Below are 22,486 nucleotides of genomic sequence, written 5' to 3'. Positions count from 1 at the left end.
TGGCTTGCTGTTTGTCAAATGAACGTAAACCTGCTCACAGCAGAGGGGCCACCTAATAAAATATAAATAAATACTCTCACTGAACATTGAGAAAAGCCCTGAAGCAAACCAGGTGGTACCCAGAACTTCAGAAGCCAGGCAATGCCTCTGCGGGACTGCGATTGTAAAGAAGAGAGAATTTTTGGTTCCTTTCAGGTAAAGAACACAAACAAAAGAGATGCAACAAGCAACAGTTTATTGGTAGAAAAATCCTTTAAAATTTTACTACATCGTAAGTTTAAGGAAAAAATAGTATTAATATATGTACATACAATATATATACACAAACACACATTGCACCATTAAAATTACATGCTTTTTAGAACAGAGAATGTATCATATCCCCTCATATCAATTTTAAAGTTCTCACTGCGGGAAACTTGCATCCTTTTTGTTTTTATCCCCATTAAAGTTTTCAAGTACAGGAAGTAAGCAACTTAGGATCTAACAGTAGAAAACCCTTTGTTATACACAAATTACAACCGACAGCTATACAATATTATTCTGCGGCATCTAACTCGTGTATGTCCTTTTTGAACTCTATAATGATATGAAGTTTTACCTGAGGTGCATGGAAATAACGAAGCATGAAAATTGGCAAGTTTAAGAGATCTTCACATTATGGTCTGACTGTAATTGAAGTTGATTAGGTATCACACATCTGTACCCACAGGATTGGCACAAGAAAGCTCTGCATGAGTCATCACTGATGTCTTAGAAATGCAGGAAAAATTAAAAGGCAAGCACCACTTGCAATGAAAAGCATGCAGACAATTTAAGTGAAACAGAGGTAGCATGTTCTTGTAACTCCAGCAGGGTCATTCAAATCAACGGCACCCTCCCTTCTGCAAAAGGCACTCACTTTTTCAGCTAAAAACAATGTGGTGTTATATTCAGGCAGAAAGATCAGGAGTGTAGGTGGACTTCTCTCCTTACAAATATTAAAAAGTGTTAAGCAGAGGACAACATGAAAAGAAAAACATGGGTGTAAGAAATACACATTTCTGGTCGTATGTGCTATTCCTCTCCCCCTTCCTTTTAAAGGGAGAATAGAAGTATTTTATAAAACAGTTGCAGCACTAAAAAGTTGAAAGACTTTCCAGTTAAAATGGCAGTATTAAGCAGCACATTATGTATCTGTAATAATCTTACAACACCAGAAGTACACCAGCCTTTTTAACAGATCAAATAAAAAGCAACAATTCACAGTTAGAAGTAGAAAGTTTAAGCACAAAAAGGTGGTGCTGAAGAAGGATAAAGACCCTTTGATGTAAAACCTCCTAACTGACAGTATACAGAAGCTCTTGTACTTTTATCCTTCCTGGAGTTTGAAAAGATGTCTATGCAAAACACTTGTTCTTACCGTGACACCACAGAGCTAATTGAATTGTAAGACGTGCCACTGTTGCAACTTGAAGCATAAGCCTCTTGACCATTAGCATCTAAATTTATTTTGAATACAGAAGATGCCTTCAGTAAAAAATCTGCTGCATCCCTGCGCCCTAATTCCCTCAGCTTAGACATCAGGATACCTACAGTGCTCTCAGGAGCATTACTCCACTCTTGCAGCAGGGCATGGACTGGGCTTGACAGGAAGTCATTTTGTGTTCCATTATTTGTATTGTATTTTGCAACAAGATCAGGGAGGCCCAGGTTCATGGCCAGAAGGCACCAATCTTTGCCCATGGGATCAGGTGGATCCAAAAGTCGACTTAGTTTTCTCCTGGTAAGTAGATTCAGATCTGAAACATGAATGTCCATTCCTAGGCTTCCCTGGGAGTAGACATCAAGACATCCAAAACATAGTATACTACTAAAGCTCTCCTTATATCCCCCCATGGTGTTGGTGAGCGATGTCTCCTTTTGACTCTGTGCACGGAAGAAGTCTCTAGGCTGGTAGACCATTACTGGCTCATGATGTTCCCTCAGCTGCTGAGGACTAAGGTAGTATTTTACAGTCAGAAGGCCTGGTAAGGTTGTGGCCATTAAGTTATCAATGGTGCTGCATACGGAATCCAGAAGTAAACAGCACTTGATCTTCTCTGTTTCCAGTCCTCTAACTTGAACCTCTATACCCTGACCATGGTTGACTAGCAGCACTAAAAGCTCAGCTCCACGATTCATAATCTTTGATCCATTTACCCACAGACGTATATCGGCATCTCCCTCTGTGCTTTGTTGATGAATCCACCTGCAGAGATTCACCTGAACTTTATGAAAAATTCCACAAGGAAATGGGGTAAGATGTTCCACAGGAACGATTCTGACACCACCATAAATCAGTACTTCATCCTCCTCATCCGTCCAAGACCTGTGGAGATTGTCAGTCTTGATGAGAGCAGGAATATCAACCATTGCTCCATTGCTAATGTCCCTTGCACAAATATCCATGGCATCCAAAATTTGTATCAGTTCTTCCACATCACTGTCTGTTACCAGACGCTGGATGTCCTCTATAGTATATCGACCTCTATAGTGATGGAGAGCTTTTGGGTTCTCCACTGACAGGATTTTTCCAAGGACATTTGAACAGAGCCAGCGAGGATCCAGAAGCACAACATCTTGGACTGTTTCACTCTGCATGATGTTAATCTGTTTATAAATAGGAAAGCTGTTGTTTATATCTTATGAATTACAAGACGATACCACCCCACATATTGGCTTTCATAACCTTTAACTAACACTGCTGACAGAAGAAAAACAACCAACATTTGAATTTTTTGCAAGTATTCAAAACAAAGAATGGATCTTGTTCTTGACTTCCACTAATAAAAAAGCCATAAGAACCCAACAACAGTAAAGCCTAGCCATGCTCTGCAAGCTATTTATGCAACAGTGTTTTCCTGTGATTCAATTTCTAATGGACACACACAAATTTCTCATCTGCAGTGAACATGTTAAGCACTACCTCATTTTAAGATGATAGTAGACCTTATCCTTTCTAAGGATTCTATGTTTGTGTAACTACAACAATGAAATGCAGCTCTTCCTGTCTCAAAGAAATACTGTTGAACAGAACAAGTGCCACAAGACAATAATGATAACAAAAAGCATTAGTAACCAGTCTCTACTTCTTACAATGTCTTAAAAGGAAGAGTAGAAAAAAGTTAATACAGACATTTGCTTAAATCCCATTAAGTAATATTCTACCAGAGCAGTACCTTGATAGTATGGATACACAATTTATACCAAAAAAAAAAAAAAACCCACTTACTTCTCCTATACTATGCAACTGCTGTGCAATCTGCCGTAGGTCATCTTCACTTGCTAGGGGATTAAGCTGTTCCTGTATGTCGTACACAAACTGCTGCAAGGACATCAGCTGGTTGGGTCCGTTCATTTTTCTCCATGAAGGCAGTGTAGAGATTATTTTTTCACACAGGTGTGTCATAGGTGGGCAAGTCTTATGAAAAGCAGAGAAAACACCCACTTGTAACTACTCTGCTGAGAACAGTCTTTTTTTTTTTTTTCTAAATAAAGGCTATGTATGTGTTCTAAAACATAAATGACACATATGCATGTCTAAGGAGTCCCCTAGTGATGGATCCTTACTCTTCCATCTGGTATGTACTTGTGAGAAGATCTTCCTTGTCTTAATAAAGTAAAATTCCAGAAACAGATGGGCATTTATTTAAAATCTGTACTCACCACTATTTGTTCCAGACCAATTTATTCAACAGGTGAGATAGCAGAGTATCGGTACTAGATTGGAAGTACAGCTGACACATATATCTATTGACTGTTTTGGACATTACCAATGCTTTCATCCCTGCAATCTCAAGCCACAGCACCCAATTCATATGCAAAGCTCCCCAAATTTCATCTAGTGGAAACTGCTACAAAAAAGTTTTGTCAAAGAAGAAAAGCTTATTAAAAACTAACAGATCAGTGGGAACATAAAATAATCCAGATTTTACATAAAAAAACACTCAATCTACAGAGTGAACTCAGGAATACAGTAACTTTTGCTTCACTTTTTTTTTAATACCTATCAGAAGCAGCTAGAAAATGTCTTGTTGGCATTACACAATTAAGAGTGACTTTAGAATGAAGAATTTAAATGCTAAAGGCTACGTAATAATTTGACTTGGTCACCCTCAGTATTGAAGGCTATATAGATTCATGGTGATTACAAGAAACCATAGCTATTTTACCCTTAGTTTCATAAAGTTATATATACACATAAAAATCCAAGCACATATTTTTCAGTAAAAGACCCCAGCAAGAAGATTAAACATATATATACATAAAGACATATATACACAAATACATATATACACACATAAATCCACTTCACCCATCTATGTTGAGAATTACCTTTCTAACAACTGAGGAAAGCGTTCTACTCCAGTGTATTTTAATGAAAAATGTATTTCCATCAAATATATTCTGCTTCTCTGTAATGCTACTCTGACATATAAAACAATAAAAAAAAGTCAGCACTAGAATCCAATCACTGTCAACTCGAACTACAAAAATTTAGCTTTAAACTGGTAATCTCAATTGTTTCAAGAGAGGCCATTTTGGCGACCCATACAAAATACCGCCGATTTTGAAAATGCTGACAGAATCCTTGATGTCATCAGTCTGTTGTTCCTTAACTTCTGAAATTAAGTACTAAGTTTACAGTAAATTATTTGTTTCCCAAGATTTTCACATCTTAGCTGACACAATCTAAGACCATTAGACATTACTTACAGATATTATCTGACTTCTAATTTCTTGTAAGTGATTTCGGAGAAGCTTCATATCTTTAGATCCAGATGCTCCAGCATCCAACACAAATAACTTGTCTGAAATGTGAAGATCATTTCCAAATCTAAAAGAAAAAGAGAGCCACCAATTGTCTATTCAGTTCCAAATCCAGTTTTCCTAATCCAGCAGCGCTTCAATCTTAAATTGCACAGCACTTAATTTTCTTCAAAGAATAATGAGTACTGATAATCCTAAAATATTTTATAAGCAAAGACAGTAGAGTTGCTCCCTAATTTTCTTGAATGTAAACAGATATATTAACAGAAAATTATTATCTTTCCTAAGGAAGAAAGCTGAAAACTCCGAAGGAAATTACAATTGCACCCTAGGACTTGTAATTGCAAAAACATTTTACTATAGAAGGGATAGCAGAAATGCAAGATTACACCCAGATATTTTCTGTTGGTTTATTTCAACAGATTGAGACATTGCTCTGCCACTATTGTGCTGGATTTCCTACACCTGTTTCTTGTATAGTACAGACTCACAGGTCTGGGTGGTTCCCCAAATCACATACTTACATGGATAACTGTGCTCACTGTGAATATAAATTGTTACCTTACACAATACCATTAGTCTGTGAAAATTAGCATGATTAGCATACTCTCCAAATACTTGCTCAGGAAGGTTAATGGTTTTCTCAACTTCTAGGCTGACTTTTTCATGCATGTAACTCCACAAGATCCAGTTCTTCAGAAAACATACATAGACAGTACCTCCAGGTGTGGTTTAATTTTTCTCCTGCCCATCCTAAATCAATTCAGAGAAAATGGTGGCTGTCCTCCACAGCTTCCTTTACTGCACCTGGAGGTTGCAGCTCAGAATTGTCCACTTTTCTGAGACTGGTGCAAAACCTACACACCAGGATGTCTGTCAGATGGTTGACAATGGCCTTTAGATCTATTTCAGTATTTACAGGCTGACACTTTTGAGCCTCACTCATTTTATGCACCACTCACTCACTTAAGGCAGCTCGCTCATTGTAGTATTGACAAATGTTTCATTTTTTTTCCATGGAATAAGCTTCCTGAATATTTTCAGTAAAGACAATCTTCAAAATATTGCACTTTCTTTCATGTAAATACCACATAACTTCAGCCAAACAAAAAACCTTTTACATATTATGCATTTTAGTATTTTTCTTTGAAACTAACACGTGCGCTACATGTAATCCCCTCTTACCTGTTCCTGATTTCTTTCAGCAACGACATGTCCTTGTCATACCAAAACTCCCCTCCAACAGGCCGAGGAAGATTCACTATGTCAGCATGCGTGGCGACCAAAACAACACGTAGTAGAGTTTTCAGCTTTCCAGCAAATGCTAGAAGGGGAACAAGATTATTTCCTCACTATGAGACATGCCCAGGAAGATGGCTGCCTTACGGAGCCAGTTGAGTAGCAATACTATTGTATTCTTGATACCAGTGGATATTCTGCAGTGGATTTACCAACTTTAAACACAACAACATCTATTTCTACACAACCGAACCACTGGTGTTATGACTATTATCTACTTATAGAATTATCTACATAATGTATAATTTAAATAGCTAGAATCTTAGTATCATAAATATTTTATGCCCTTATTGTTTTAACAAAAACATGTATTAATAATGCTAATTAGACATCTATTAACTACAATCTATACCAATGTGAGGGAAAATAAAAAAAATAAAAGCTTCTTTAAAAGGTTTCTCATAATCTTTGGATGGTCCTTAATGCTACATGTACAGCTTAGAGAATTTTAAGAACACAATGTCCACAACATTCATATGCTGGTATGAATGCTATTTTACAGTACTTACACAAACAGTGACCTCTCACTTAGGTGAGAGTTAAGTAGGAAAGCCTGGCAGATACCATGAAAAAGAATGAAAAAGAAAGAAAGAAAGATACAAATGGCATGAATGAGGTGACAGTATGGAACACACATTTTCTATCTTTTTCTCAAACTGATCTTCCAGAAAAGAGAAGACACCACTAGGCAATTATTTAAAAAAAACAAAGTACATCCAATTCTGCTGTTTTTGTCTGACAAAAACTTCATATTGGAGAAATATGCTTACCTCAGTTTTCATTGACTAAGCTACAGAATTTTGATTCATTCAAAAAAGGGCCACATTTCCCCTCACTGTGTAGCACTCCACAATCACTATGCTCTAGTTGTAGATCTTTTTGTTTTTCAGCTGACAATGTAACAATAGACAATATAACTGGAAAGTAATTCCTAAAGTTTAAATATTCTGCAAATGTCAATTAATACATATTATTTAAGAGTTGTAACAATAATTTACACATAAGTATCCAAATTGAGCTGAGCAGTATAAACGCTGATTTAGGCAAAGTACCTAAATTGTGCTACTAACTTAGTTAAATCAAGAACTAAGTTTCCTTGCTTGAGTAAGATGACAAGGAAAGCTTTCAACAATTGCAAGTCAACTGCATTTTCAGCTTTAATGATTTTTTGCACATTTCTCAGCTTTTAGTTCCAGAAGTAATTGCAAGTCAGTTACATCTCAATGGTTATATTTGTAACCTCATGACTTAACCTAAGATGGAAGATGAAAGGACATACATATGTCCAAGCTAAAAACTGAAGGTCTGCCATTTGGCTCATCATTGTCACTTGTCAGCCTGAGATCATGCGTACAGAATTGAGTAGAAAACAAAAAGAGGGGAAATATTCTGCATTATGTAAGCATTAGATATACTTTTCTAATGAGTCCCTAGCAATGTTATAAATGTCTATCAGTGTTGAGTTAGATCCACTGCTTGGGATAACATTTTGGTTCATAGAACCAAGACACATGTCAGAGAATGGTTCTTCCATAAAACTGTCAGTCTCCAGACCAACACTCTGCTACAAACACTATCAAGCTATATGTATGTATACCTACAGAGGGTTTAAGAAAAAAACAAACAAACAAGTGAGTTAAGTTAATTTGTTTGTCTGTCAAGTAACTTTCAACTTGTTAGAAAGTTTGAATAACTAGTCATTTCATTTAAAATCTGTGCAAAGTCTTAAAAAATATGAAATGAAATTTACTAGCAATACTGGTTTCTGTACACCCTGATGTGCCAAAGGTTAACATATTTGTATCCCAAATACAACTCTAGTTAAACAGGTTGGAGTGGCATGTACTGAGAGTGTGATGTTACTCTACAATGTCATTCTGTCCTGTTCTCATTGGCAAAACCAACTTACGCTGCAAAGAGCTAATTGGGGTTTAGATTTAATTTAGGATTAGGTTTTTTAACTTAAGTGAGTTTCAATTAGTGTGTCTAGAACTGGTCTTAAATGGTACCAACACTCTGAAACACTTTTTCACACAGCTTTTCTGACATAAAACTTCATTTGCCACAAAAGCCTCCAGTGTATCTCATGACCCATTTCAGTTGGAGTAACTGGTGCATGAAACTCTTCAGGCTTGTTCCACAAATAAAATCCTCTATTGCTGAGAAACTGTTTAAAGTTTTTTAAATAAAAGCGGATAAAGATGTACAACAGCACTCAGCAAAGAGGATTTAGAAGTTGCAAAGAAACACAATCTTATTTTCCCCTAATATTTCATTAATAGGCAGAAGAGCATACCTATTGGCTCCTCAACTGGGACTAATGATTTCAGGAAACTGAGCCAAAAGGTCACTTGGTTTAACTGGATTTCATAAGGCTCCTCAAGACTAAAAAGCACTATGTGAATCGTGGTGGGATCATTCGCTGCAAAATAATCGTAACAGCAGAAATATACAGGATTCCCAGAGAATTCCCAGATGCTAAAGTCACCAACTCCTGAAAAACAGACAAACAGATCACACTGTCAGTATGCATGAAACCTTGCTCAGCCATGGAAAGACACACGGAACAGTTCATTTCATTTAAACTTTCTCAAAGATAAACTATGCAGGTGAGAAAGCAAAACTGCAAACGCAATCATGAACAAACGGAACAGGTTTCAGATAGTCTCAGAGACTGAGAAGTTGGGTCCTTACGATCTGTTCCTCTTTCACATTCACTTCTCTAGAACATTCAGCTGGATGCCACATGGATGCACCTGTGTATTCAAGTCATGCAGCCTTACACATTAAATTGGCTTTTGCCCTGCACAGGAGCAAATAACTGCTCCTGTTCTTCCTTTGCATTCCCCCAAAGCTCAACATTTTTATGATTTTTTCTTTCTAAAGTCTCACTGCTGGTATTAAAAACCACTCAAGGATTCTCAAAGAACCCACTCTGCTTTATGGAATTGTATTACTCAAATCACATGAATAAGTTAGGGCTGGAGAACCACCATGTTAAGGATCCCAAGAGCACAATGATTCTTTCTGTCATCTCCTTTACTTCAGGTAAGAAAAGCATTAGCATGCTGCACTGTATTGCACTTCTCAGACTCAATACCTGATAAGGTACACTTGTACTCCATCTATTTAAATAAATGCTGATTCAGATGCACTTGGATTTCTAGGAGAAAAAAATCCAGAAACCTCAAATCTGCTGTTATGAGTTCAGCTATCGAGAGCTCATCCATGTGCACACCTTCTTTCTGTATCAAGATAGTACACACACATAAAATTCTTCTGACAGCCTGTTGCACAACTCTATTTCACTGCAGAATTTGACCTGGTTTCAAATTATATCGAAAGGAGAAATTAACCCAGATAAAGAACAAGCTGTAGCTACATGCCAGACTCTTCCACATCTAGGATGAATGTTTTGTCGGTATGTGTTAGTGTGCATATAATGAATTTGTAAGTAGGTTTCTCTCTCCAAAATAAAAGCTTGATTAATCTGAGCTCAGCCTCAAGACCGCAAATGCCGAGGAGAGATCTTTAAGGAGAGATCTTACCACCTCTCTGATGACTAGCAGGGGTGGTGGTATGTACCTGTTGCATAGTTTTCACGCTCAAAAGCATTACTAGCATCTATGTGTACTTATGAAAAAAGAAAGCTACTGGATAAAGAGAAAGCTCTACATTAGCGTTTTGCTTTGGAACAGTAGAGAGGTTTTCAAATAACTTCTCTGACTGACCCCTCTTACTGTGAACTGGTTCCAGCTGTGGAGCAGTTGGCTTGCTTTCCAAACTAATGAAACTAGAAGCTCCACTCCGGTGCTCACCAAATCTGCTCCAGACCCCTTGTGGGGTGATAATGGTAAGCCCTTCATACACCTGGGTACCACATGCAAGGTGAGGACACTTTGGCCAATGAGACTGGATTATATCTGCCAAAATCCCCAATCTACATGCAGTGTAGGTGAAGGGGCCTTTAACCTGGAATCCACTCCTATTATGCCAAACCCGTTTCTTCTGCCCCACTTATTAATCTCAAAAGCACTTCTAGGTAGTGCTAGAAATATCTGCCACAAATGGTCATTACCATGTGTATTACAAGCAGAAAACTTCATGCAAATTTACCTTCTGCTTAAACAAACCAAACCCTACCAGTGTTGAATTCTTAACCACAGTCAGTACCTTACCAAGTCAGGCATTTTTGATTTTGTTTCTAAAACCACACACCATGGCATTGCTTTCCCCACAGAACTAAGGCATGCGAGCCCAGCTCTCCGCTTACCATTCAAGTAGGCATTCTGCACATCAATGGCCTTGGTGGACTGGTCATCAGCAGAGAAGGGAGAGTGATGAGCAGGTGAAACAAAGGCTTCTAATACCCCTTTGGTCAGGCCTGGCTCAAACATCATACTACGGCTTCTCACGCTGACGTTCTCGCAGCCGGGATAAAGATTCGTAATACTTACAGAAACTGGGTCAGGGAAAGGAAAATGAGATTACAAATTGTGGGAAAACTACAATCAGATCAGTTCACAATAAGTATGCTAGGCATAAAACCTAAGTAATAAAGCCAAACTGTTCTTCAAACAAAAGGAGATGACTACCAAGCTGTGAGTACACACAAATACATCCTTATTCTGAATGCTGAAAAGGAAAATATTAGAATGATCCCATATAGCACTTACTGCACCTTAACAGATATACTATTGGGTGGGAAGCATAGAAAAAAATAACAATTTGGAAATGAAAGACTTTAATAGTTAAAGCTCTTCCATATTGCAAAGATATACTACTTTTTATATCTAAGGGCTGTAGTTTCGTAGCATGGGCTGTTTTTATTGGTATAGAAATGCTACATATTTGTATAATTGGATCTGTTAAGTAAGGATAAAAATATCACCACATAATAACTATTTCTGAGGAGGTGGGTGAGAAAAGCAGGCCCTTAACTGAAGTTATTTTATTTGTAGGCAATTTGCTCAGTTCATCTCACTACAGATTCTATAAATGAGAAATGAAAGGGCTTTTAATTAACTTGCACCATCTAGTGGCGAAAGCAAAGATTTCTTCCCCCCATTAGATGCTGAATTCTAATATTCGGATTTTAATATAGAAAGAAACTACCTGCCAGCAGTACAAATATACTTTCATGTTTGATCTTTTAATAGAATATTTAAATCTTTAGGCTCATGTGATTTAAATACAGTGAATTCACGTACTTATTTTTACAGAACTTTTGAAAACATAATCACATTATCAAGTATCCACCAAATTGTACTGTTTTAATTGTCTATTAGATTATGTCACTCAACCCAGAACATTATTAACATTATATATAATGAACTGAAACAAGCAAAACCCCCAAATCCAAACATCAAAACAATGTCAGAGTAGCTTCATTTGCATAGCACTGCACAACTTTAAAGATTTATTTCTAGATAAGCTATTCTCAAGGCTTTGCTTCAAATTCGCCATTACTTCTATGGTGCTTTGCCAAAGAACGTGACTGGCAGTCGTCTTTGAATTTACGATGGTATGAGAACATTAGACCTATCCTCTGGTCTTGGTACCAATTGACATAGGAAGTCTGTCTTCAGTCAAGACTTTCCTGCAGTGCCTCCAGAAACGGACAATTCCTCAAGTGATTAGCCTCCCTTTACACAACACAGTAAATTACGTTAAATAAACCAAGAACTTCTGATTCATTTATTTAATCCATTTATGTATTCTATCATCACAGATGCGAATGCCTTGTGATAAATGAACAACAAACTGTAATAACAACCTCTGTGCCAGGTATCTTTTTAAAGTCACACTAAGTACCTTATAGCTTCCTCGGCTGACTAGAGAGAATGTGGAGATGAAATCCATTACTAACCCTAGTCTAAAATTATTTAGAAATAATGATGAAACCTTGAACTGCAAGCATTATCCAAAGCTTTTTTTTAAAAAAAAGCAACTCTGACCCCATCTGACATTAACTTATGTAATAAGATTATTTCTGAAGAGCAACTTGAACTCTTTGAAGTGCCTGCTTAGCTTGCATACATTGCACAGAATCTCAGTGTTAGAAAAGGAACCTAGACAAACAGTTCACTCTTCCTGATGTCCCACCATAAATGTGGGATCGTCCAAAACCAGGTACACATTGATGTGTAAATCTAATTACTCATCCTGCAGCTCTTTCCACATTACACAGTCCAACTGGTGCTTCATGAGCAGTTCCTTACCATTTGCATACATTTACTTCAGTCTAGAAAAGCTCCATTTTCTTCTTGTTTGGAGGTAATTTTAGGCACCTTTAACTTGTCAGATGAATTCCTGTGCCTTACAGAAAAGCATTCCAATGCATCAAAGACAGTTCCAAATCCTTAGTTATACTTAAATAAAAATATCTAAAGATGCAGCAGCTGTTTTAATTCTGCACAGAATTTGCATTCAAAAATGCTGACAAATCATAACTCCAAAACCATGATGGTAGCATCCGGTTATGGCACCGGTATTTGCATTCTAGGACTTTTTGGTAAAAAGAAACAGTTTTCAGAAGTCCTGTCCTCCACTCTCTTAAGCTCACTTATGCACCACATCAGTGAACAGAAGCTGAACTATTTTTCATTCTCCACACCCACTGCTCCTCTAAGCTCTTAATTTAGGTGTGACTCTGCATGCAGAGAAGTCAACTCCCTCTTTGCTTTGCTTTGATTTCTTACACACATAGGCTATTCTGTCTTTTATAGCACAGCCAACAGCTGTTCGTTTGGAGTTCTACAGATGAAGAGTGATTTCTTGTTCAAATGGTACAATGTCAAGTCATACCTGAAGGTTTGGAAGACAAGGGAGATGGGGGGAATCTGGTTGCACTTGTGGAAGACAGCTTAGGCCTACGTCTTCGGAAAAAGCTTCGTATCAGGCCACACTTAAGAGACTCCACAAGGGTCGTTTTCCCAGATCCAGAGTGTCCAAACAGCTTCAGTTTGATCCGGGGCTGTGGGTTCTGAGTGTGTCGCAGCTGCTGGATAAAAAGCACCCTGTGCGTATCCTAAAATTCAACATAAAGAAGAAATCTGAGCGTGTGGCAGGGAACTTCTGCCTTCCAGCAAACTCAAAATGTAGGGTTTAAGTAATGCTTTCTTGCCAGGTTACATCTGGATCAGCTCCTCCATCTGCTCCACCGTGCAAGTGGCACGAGGTAGAGGGATAGGTAGCCAAAACATAGCTGAATGGTAGCTCTCAAGAAACACCTTGACTCTTCATGAAAATCACACAGTTTCATGGTCAACATCACTGAACAGGATCATTTTGACCTCCAATGGAGTACACAGAGGAGGAAAAACTAGTTTCTTTCAGCTCCCTTTCTCCTTACTCATGATTCTCAGTAGCATAACTAGTATCTCCAACCTTATATACGTGCAGGATTGAAGAATTTTGCAGTGAGAGCTACCACCTAAGCAATGTGAAAACTCGATATGCACCCCCCTTCTTTCTGTCAACTTTTTCTACACTTCTCATATTTGGGAGAATTTTCCTCCTCCCTTTCTCCCTGTCAAGCGTACATATTTTCACTTCCAATTTTTGCAAGGTAAATATTGCTTTACCCAGACCACTCTTACCTCTCATTTTCCCATATACTTATTCTTCTCTACCTTGAAAGAGCTCTCACATTCTATTAGCCTTCCACTTTCCTAGCTTGCTGCAAGCTTACACCCTCTCGACTTCTTTCCCTCTACTTCTAGGCCTCAACAGATCTGCTTCCCTACTTGATTTCCTTTCATTGTTTACCCTCTGTGTGCATTGATTAGCTTTTGCTAATGCTCAACGGCTGCAATCTCATCCTCATACTCAGGCCTTCTTCAAACCCAATCACATCTCCTGCAGAAGAGCTTTCTACTTTATGCTCACCCATAACCAGTATGTATTGCGTCTTGCAGCAAGAGTAGCAGAGACTGGAACTAACAAGTCAGACGTCTTGCTCTCTTCCCCCAGCAAGAAGCAATCAGACATAGATACCTTGCAATTGAGCACATGAACTGAGCTTGGAAATCAACTCAGCAAGAGGAAGCAGTGGAGGACAGCACTCTCCTCTCACCCTAGAAAGACCTATTTTAAGGTAACTGTGAGACAGCAGAAAGGTGGAGGAGCAAAAGAACTAGCTTCAGACTCTCTTCCTTCATTCCCCCATCTGGAGCTCAGAGAGAGGCTCTGTTGTTCTGCATTTGTACCGTGTTTCACATGTACACTGAGTCATTAGAAGAGCACCCACAGCAGCCTCCCTAAAATAAGAGCATGCAGCAACTCCACTGAGAAATTTGACAGAAATGGTAGCATATTTAGTTCCTTCCTCCCTAACAGGTATGTATGAAATATGCTTATCACAATGGGAATGTTGCACACCCTGACTGCTAATAGTGGCTCTTACAGAGAATTCAGTATGACAGTACGTTCTTCACATGTGTGCTATTAGGAACAAAATCCTCCACAGGCACCGAAGATGAAACAAGTTGTCAGGCACACTCTGTATTAGATGACATTGCCCATTTTGAGTAATACTAGAATAGTTCCAGTGGTTTATAGTTTCTTAATTTCAGTTTATCAGATTCTGTTTTGTAAAGTGTACTCTGATCAAGTATATCATTATCATACTTATTCCCCACAGATATAGTCAGCATTCAGTAATTAAATACACTTCACTATAAAGGAGAGTGTTAAAGTTACTACAAATCTCTTTCAGAAGAGATTTATCTGATTTTATCCCTTTTGTTCTGTACATCTGAAACTCAATTTTCTTCACCTGCATGCAAAACCAGCCGATTTTTTTTGGGGGGGGGGGGGGTGGGGGTGGTGTGGTCGGGGAAAGGGAATAACACGGGATGACAACTATATAAAATGGATCCTGTTGTGACAAAAGTATACAATAGCTATCACTGAAGAGGAACCCTGACTTTATGATATCTTCACTGATATATTTTACAATTCTAGCAAATATAGATTTACTGTCAGGATATGATTCTAATTCTACCTTGACAATGCCTAGTACACAAATATTCTTACTCCAGAATTATATAAAAGGATGAGTCTGATCTTTTATTTCAGATTACTACAGAATCACCAGCATAATTAAAACAGTACTCTAGCAGCTCTGGCTGTTGCCTGGAATCTCCAGGCAAATGGTCTCTGCACCTTCACAGCACAAATGATGCTGCTTATCTTGAACAATCAATGTCTATCAGATGTGTCAGACTTACTGCCTTATGACAAGTGCAGATCGGCTTTGCATGCTAGTGGTAAGGAGATTTTGAGAAACTGTAGAATTTAAAAAAAGAGTGTGAGAACTTATGCTACCATTCCAGGAGATATTAAAGGTTCCAGAAGGGCACAAACTCTTCATATTTCATAACCAAAATCTAACTAAAATGGTGACGGTGGGGAAATATAAATCCTCCTTTGGGATGTGCTAATTTTTAACAGTATGTTTTTCAGTTTCTTCTAAACTCATTAGAACCTTTGGTGGGCATTGTCAGAGAGTGGATAAGATGGAATGCTGGTGCAGTCTATCTTAGCCATTTTTGCTAACACGTACATAGTAGCTTTAAATGAGGGGATCATTTAAAATTTAAAAAATATATTTTTTCAAAAAGGATGCCATTTCAGTAAGGATATTTACAACAGTTTTTTAGAATGGCTTTGATGGATGATCTTACGATTTCCCATGGTCAAACGTTTCCTGCAATCTCAGAAACACGAAAAACTCAGTTAAAATTCATGCATTCCCAACCTTTTTAAGTCTTGCAAGCAGACCGGCTATGTGTTCATGCCGTTCTGCTCTGGCGAGATCCTCTGCCGTTTTCCCATCCTGTTGAAAAACATATTATTAGCTGACGTTTCTTCCTTTCGACCACAATAAAGAGTCACGTGCAACATAGCTCAGCTCTGCTCACGGCAGTAATTGCCATCAGACACAAACTAATCAGGGAGAAGGGAAAAAAAATGAACCAGTAATGATTACACCCACAGGAATCTCTTTTCTTAAACGGTCCAAAGACACACACAGTAAAATGCAGAACAGTATTTCTTTTACAAATTGGCATCTGGATGCCACTGTAACAAGACGACTTGAATTCAGAGCCTTAGCATGATGCCAGTATTCCCTCTTTGAACTCCTCTTTTTTTCTCACCAATTAGTAGATGATAGTGATTTCTAGATGCTACATCCTAAACGGATCTATAAGCTTAAACAGTTCACAAAGAGGACACACATCAGCATACTCACTCAGATGGACAGCAAGTGAATTTTATTTACTAATGGATAAAGAATGATGATGACATACCAATCACTGGAGGTTTTCAGAAAGCAAGAACATTGTAAACCATGTTGTTAGAACTGTATCAGCAAATTCAAAAGGAGAAGCAAATCTGCCTGCGGCATTCTGCTCTTGATATTTAATTACCCATGTTTCATATATCAGCAGTTTAATATGAAGTAAACTGAAAGAAAAATTGCTTTCTACTTTTGCTGTTTTATCTACGTTAACACTATTGTTTTATATTTTGGTAACAGGTAACTAATTTATGAGGACTCTGCTTCTTTCATGCTCTTATATAAAAGAGCTTTTAAATGTTAAGGCGATGTAGTGGAAAACTAAAACCTCTTTCTTGGACTTCTCTCTGATTGTCTAGTTTTTCATGTGAAACCTGTATTGTCTTAAGTAGTTCCTGAGGATACTGTAACTATTACCCTATATAGGAAATAAATATCTTTGACATTTGAGTATCCACCTACAGAAGTCATTTTCAGTTTTCCATAGACGTTATTATGTTCTCCATTATTTCAGGTAATTCAAACAGAACGGGAACAGAACACGAGCAAGAAATAGTCAAAACTGTAGTTGATTAAATTTGAGTGTCAAGATACCCTCCCTGTACAGGCATTTTCCCTTAGAATGAGGGCAGGTCCTACACCTCTCTCTCTGTAACTGCAGCAGCATGGCTTGAGTTGACTTGACATCCTTGTTCGCTATGTCTCTCTGCTCCATGGGGCTTTGTTCTGGCTTCAACCCCGGCTGTGGTTTAATAACTGTACTCCGATTTATCATTTCCTTGACACAGCTGCTTGCGCACAAACACAAAGGAAATAACCATCTGGCGAGTATTTGGCAACAAGCGTGGATGGCAGTGGCTCAGGCAGAGCCTGATCAGCAATCATGGCTACAAACGGATGGAGGTGACTGCCCCCCAAACCAGAAAAACAGCAACAGAAATGGTTCGAATTGCTAGAAGCCTGGCCAAGTGTCATTGTAGGGCAAGCCAACATGTAGCAGTGGGATGGTGTTGTCATGACTCAGGGCTCACTCCATACTTCCATACCAAGTTTTGTGCGCTCAAGGCTAGCTCTCTGACATAACATAGCTGTTTAATCTTGAATCAGATAGAACTCTAGGTTGAATTTGCCCCCCAGTAAACATTTTGAGATGTTGAAATTGATGGATACCAGCAATTCAGTTTACATTTCTGTTGAGAATTTTGACTCAGATCTGGAAGCTCAATGTATTGATTGAGATGACAGGTGAATAAAGGAGTTGCTTCCTTGACAAATAAATTAACAGAAAATAAAGTTTCTGTTTTTGTCCAAAACAGTGAGCAAGGTAAGGCTGTTTAATTCTCTGGAAGTCCACTGCAAGATGAACTGTAGAGCACAAGAATTAGAAAATAAATACACAAGCAAAAGAGCAGATGGGTTTCAGTAAGTTATTTTCCTGTTTGACCTTTCTTGAGCAGTACAGTTTATGTAGAGGTTGGAAAAAGCAAAACTGGCATCTGAAAATGGCTTGGTTACAGGATCCATGGAAGTTCATTTAAAACCTGGTGATAAATTTCATCACCACCGCTGACTGGCTCCTTTGTTGCAAACCAGACAGCTATGACTGCAAGAGATGGTCTTGAATTTAACTGGCCATTTGCAAGCATCAATTTAAGCTTGGTACAGTTTTAGAAACTTCCATGATCAGGAGTCAAGAACATGGTGACCGATAGCACAGCACATAGCAGTTAGAAGGGTTTTGGTGATTTTTGAACACTGGAAAAGGTTATATATATGCTCCAGCAACATGAGATTTCCTAAGGTCGCTTAACATTGATGCAATCAAATTCAAAGCTGAACTAGTATTAAAACAGACTTCAACCTGGGGAGGAGGCAGAGACAACATACTCCAGTACATAGTTACCTAACAGTGCTAAAAAAGTTAATTTCTCAGAAATGGCATTCTGACCGAAGAAAAAGGCAATTAATTCTACTACACTGGCTCTGAAAGAGCTGTTAATAAGATTTTTCAGAATAGTTCAGCATTCATCTAGCATACTAATGCAAAACTGAGACACTATTAAAAACACCACATATTCTTCCTCCCTCTTCTCTTCCCTTCTCTCTCCTACGACACTGCTGGAATAATGGATATTAATGTATATTCAGTGTGTTCCTCCTGCCAGGTTTAGTATCAGCACAATTTACTTTGTCATCACCTTCACACTGATATAAACTGAAGAGATAAAATATACTTTCATCTACAAAGGACAGGGGCAACAAGGGCAATTATACCAACACAGCCATCATGGCGTAAATGAACAAATACAGTTCGTGAATCCCCCTCTGCATCCTTTTGTTATGTTCACTGTAGGGGTAAGTTATACTCATACAGAATGAGATATACCAAAAGGAAAACAGGGAAGGAGAGAAAACAGGTCACAAAGATATAAAATACCCCAAAGTGTCCACCGCATGCACATTTCATTATTCATGGACACAGCGATCTACAATCTAGTTTTCCAAATGTCATTTTTAGATGCTAAGCTTATTCAAACCACAATTCAAGTTTGTTTGCTTCAATGACTGCTTTTTAAAGGTTTCCCCACACAACATACACATTTGGAGTAAGCAGTGCTCAATGTATACAAAAACAAAAGTGTTTGTAACTTTCATCAAATAGATAAAGCAAACGAGACAGAAGTTTTCTCCTTTTTCTCTCCATTTCAGTCATCTCAGGGATACTTTGCATGGAGAAGAACTTTGTAAAACATGGATTCAATTAAAACCAAATTCACAGCATGATTTCAATGTACAGAACAACAGTTACTTCTGAGTAGAATGCACTGGTTAGAGCAAGTAACAGCATAAGCTGACCCAACTCTTCTAAAAATAAAACGTGCTTGGTAGGTTCAAAACACACGTCATGGTGTATATGATGCCTAGTAAACACGAAGTGTGCATGAGGTATGTATGATGACGGATTCCTTCATTCCTTCCATGGATACAAGAGTCAGGATGATGTTTCTCAATGCAGTGTGAAAGAAAAATACCTTGAGTGGTTCTAACTGAAAGCAGTGGTGCTGACTGATCTGACATAAATGATTTGTTTTTACAAGGATACTTGCATGCTATTTTACTCATCTATGCACCTACACATTTACGACATAAAAATGAAACTTTTTAACAACCCTGAAAGCAAAAAAAAAATCCAAGACATATACTATACATTTGTACAGTAACGGTACATGATGTGAAATGACAATTATCTTAATGATGGCAGCCTACTTTGCATACAGAAAATACAATACTACAAGTAATTCTTAGGGGAAGAAACTCTGCAGATGAAGTGGTAGCTATACTGTACCTTAATTAACTTCAAATTTGTAAGAAAGGAACAAGTGGACAACAGATAATGCTTTTCAAGCTGTGGATGTTCTACAGCCTAACATTTTTTAGTTTCACTATATATTTATATTTGACCTCTGCTTCCCCCCCCAAGATTAACTGATTTTCTAATATCATACATAAAACAGTCAAGAAACATAAATACTTACAGAGGTTAAAGCTTCCACATTGGCACCAGTAAGACAGAGGAACCGAACAACATCGAGAATGCCATTGTTGGCTGCCAGATGTAAAGGTGTTCTTCCGTACTAATGGTTGGAAAAGAAAGTGTTACGTTAGTCAAAGAACACCTTTCCAATTTTTACGACGAATAATCAAACATATTATACAATTATAGGTACCGAAACATAGCAAGGTTCTTGCAAAAATGGTAAGAAAAAGTGCTTTTGACTACTGCTTGAGCATAACTGCTTGAAGCTCAATTGAAAAAAAGTCTAGACTGAGTACTTAAAAAATGGGAAATGACTGTTAAATTCCCCACAGCTGCGGAGGAATCCTTTGCATTTTTGGGCTGTATTTGAGAATGTATTGCTAAGTGTCGATAAATCTGATTGTGTTTTGCTTAATGAAATGTGAACTAGTTAAGCAACAGTAAGTCCTTAACCTTTAAAGCTCTGGATTCTATTCAAATCAAAGTATTACTGAAAAGTACATGTCCTCAGTTTCCTCCCCTCCCCGCAAGGCATGAGAAATGAATGTAAGCAGTCAGCATGGAGGAATTTGTGCTTTCAGTGACAGAAGGAAAGTGCTGCAAGTATTCCTTCATCCATTTTCACTTTTTCCCCCCAAACCTCCCCACTGACAACAGGTTTTCATGCCAGCCACTCCTAGTCTTTCGCATTCATAGCTACTGTTAAAAATAACACTATCATATATTTTACGCTTGTAAACCCTCTTACAACTTCTTCACACATTTTCTTACTTTCATACTGTTTTCCCTGTTTTAACCCTCCATTCAGAACCAAACTCACATGCTTATTTCACAAAAGAGTATTAGAAAGCAAAGCTAACTTTCTGCCAACTGGAAACTGAAGAGATGCTTGCTCCTCAAAAATCAACACCTCAGTTCAAATAAATGCATATGATGTTCTGCTGCACGTAGTCCATGGAAGAAACCAATAGTGCTCTCAATTGGTATTACACAAACGTCGGACAATGCCGGACTCGAGGACCAGGGATAGATGGTCATTATGTTAATTTGCTCACATTACAGGGCTCACTGCTGAAGAGGACAAGTAGAAATAAATATCCTCTATTTTGCAAGACCTGAACTCACCCTTTCAAATAAAGTGCACTCTAAAAATCACTCTAGTATACTTGACTCCTAAAAGAATAACAGGACACAAAATCTAATCACAGCTCCTATACCATGATCCCATATCCACCGAACACTTCAAGGCTGACAGACTTTTCTATGGTGTGCTTGAGGCCAGGCCACTGATGCCAGCTGAGCATTCTCACTTATGAAAAGAGGTGCTAATCCAGCCTTTGCCTGCATTAACTCACCTTCCCAAAATGTGTTCTCAGCAGTGGATCTGGATTTAATTGCATAGTCAATCATATTTAAGCTCAGAGGCAGGACTGGGGAGCTCATTATTGTAAGTTTTTTGGCTTGGCAGCTGACGATTTTAATTATTTAAGCAAAAGCTGATTTCACTGGACAACCCTCAAGCCAAACGCCCTACAACTTTAATCATCTAGCCAATGTAGAGAAGGTCAGAGTTTTTGTAATAAATGGTAGTGTTAATTAGTAAAATGTTATTGATAGAAAAAAATTAGAAAAAAAAACAAAGGAACTACAACACTGGAACTAAACAAATCACAGGTGATAACAGATTCCTACAAAAAGCTTTTACACTTGGCAGCATATAAAAATTGAATAGGCCAGAGAAAGACATCTGGAACTAAATATCAAGCCCCAAGCTCCACTTTTTGTCGTAACAGTGTAATGGCTGAGCTTACTCAAACCAACAACATGAACATTTCCTGAAACAGCTTACTTTCACCTAAACACAGATAGGAGGAAAGCCAGAATGTTAAACCTGCACAGTATCAAATCTACTCATCACACACCCTGCAACAACTAGAAAAGCAGCCAAGACAGCACTAGTATCTCGAAGTTTATAGACAGGTTATTAAACTTTCTCTTTGGAACGTGCTTACTACAGTTGTGGACATCCCACATTTTTTACCTCGCAGTAGACCAGCAATATGCCTTGGAATCAACATTTTAAGAGGTTTATCATTTGACAAGTATTTCTGCAATTGTCACATGTATGCAAAAGAATGAGCAACAGAGCACTTCCCAAAAAGAACCTTACTTAGTCTGCTGACTTCAACTTTTGAAAATAATTTTACATGTGACGTTTTAATCCTGAGAATTCATGTGTTCTGCTTGTGACAACTTCTTTTACATATAAATTAAGGCTATTATACTCTAAGATAAATGTTTGATGAGGATTTATTTTAATTAATCAACTCAAGACAGAAAAACATAAACCAGCCAACGTATCATGCATTTTTATTACTGGCAACAGAATCTGCACTTCATTAAATCACTTGTTAGGTGACAGTGCAGATCTGTTCACAAATTTGGAAGAATTCAAAGCAGATTTTTCATTAAAAATGCAACAGTCTCCAATTCTACAAGCAATTTAGTATTATTAAATCACATCAAATCAACAGCTGTTTGGGCTACCAGAG

General features: G+C 37.9%; 1 protein-coding gene across 2 annotated transcripts in view; it reads right to left on the bottom strand.

Annotated features, from left to right (window-relative positions):
• Positions 1 to 218: 218 nt before the first annotated feature.
• Positions 219 to 22,486, bottom strand: part of DAPK1 (death associated protein kinase 1) — an 89,693-nt gene continuing 67,425 nt past the window's right edge. For both annotated transcript variants that reach the window (XM_080574138.1, XM_080574137.1), the window contains 9 exons: positions 19,933 to 20,031; positions 15,854 to 15,931; positions 12,898 to 13,120; positions 10,364 to 10,552; positions 8,387 to 8,584; positions 5,977 to 6,115; positions 4,738 to 4,858; positions 3,254 to 3,442; positions 219 to 2,631 (listed from right to left, as the gene is read on the bottom strand). In XM_080574138.1, coding sequence (XP_080430264.1) covers positions 1,399 to 2,631; positions 3,254 to 3,442; positions 4,738 to 4,858; positions 5,977 to 6,115; positions 8,387 to 8,584; positions 10,364 to 10,552; positions 12,898 to 13,120; positions 15,854 to 15,931; positions 19,933 to 20,031 — 2,469 coding nt within the window. In that variant the 3' untranslated portion in view covers positions 219 to 1,398. The remainder of the gene's footprint in view (positions 2,632 to 3,253; positions 3,443 to 4,737; positions 4,859 to 5,976; positions 6,116 to 8,386; positions 8,585 to 10,363; positions 10,553 to 12,897; positions 13,121 to 15,853; positions 15,932 to 19,932; positions 20,032 to 22,486) is intronic.

Source organism: Anser brachyrhynchus (assembly GCF_964034855.1).
Source record: "Anser brachyrhynchus genome assembly, chromosome: Z".
NCBI lineage: Eukaryota > Metazoa > Chordata > Aves > Anseriformes > Anatidae > Anser > Anser brachyrhynchus.
The sequence above is the reverse complement of the archived record's forward strand: the minus strand, read 5'-3'. Positions and strand labels throughout refer to the sequence as shown.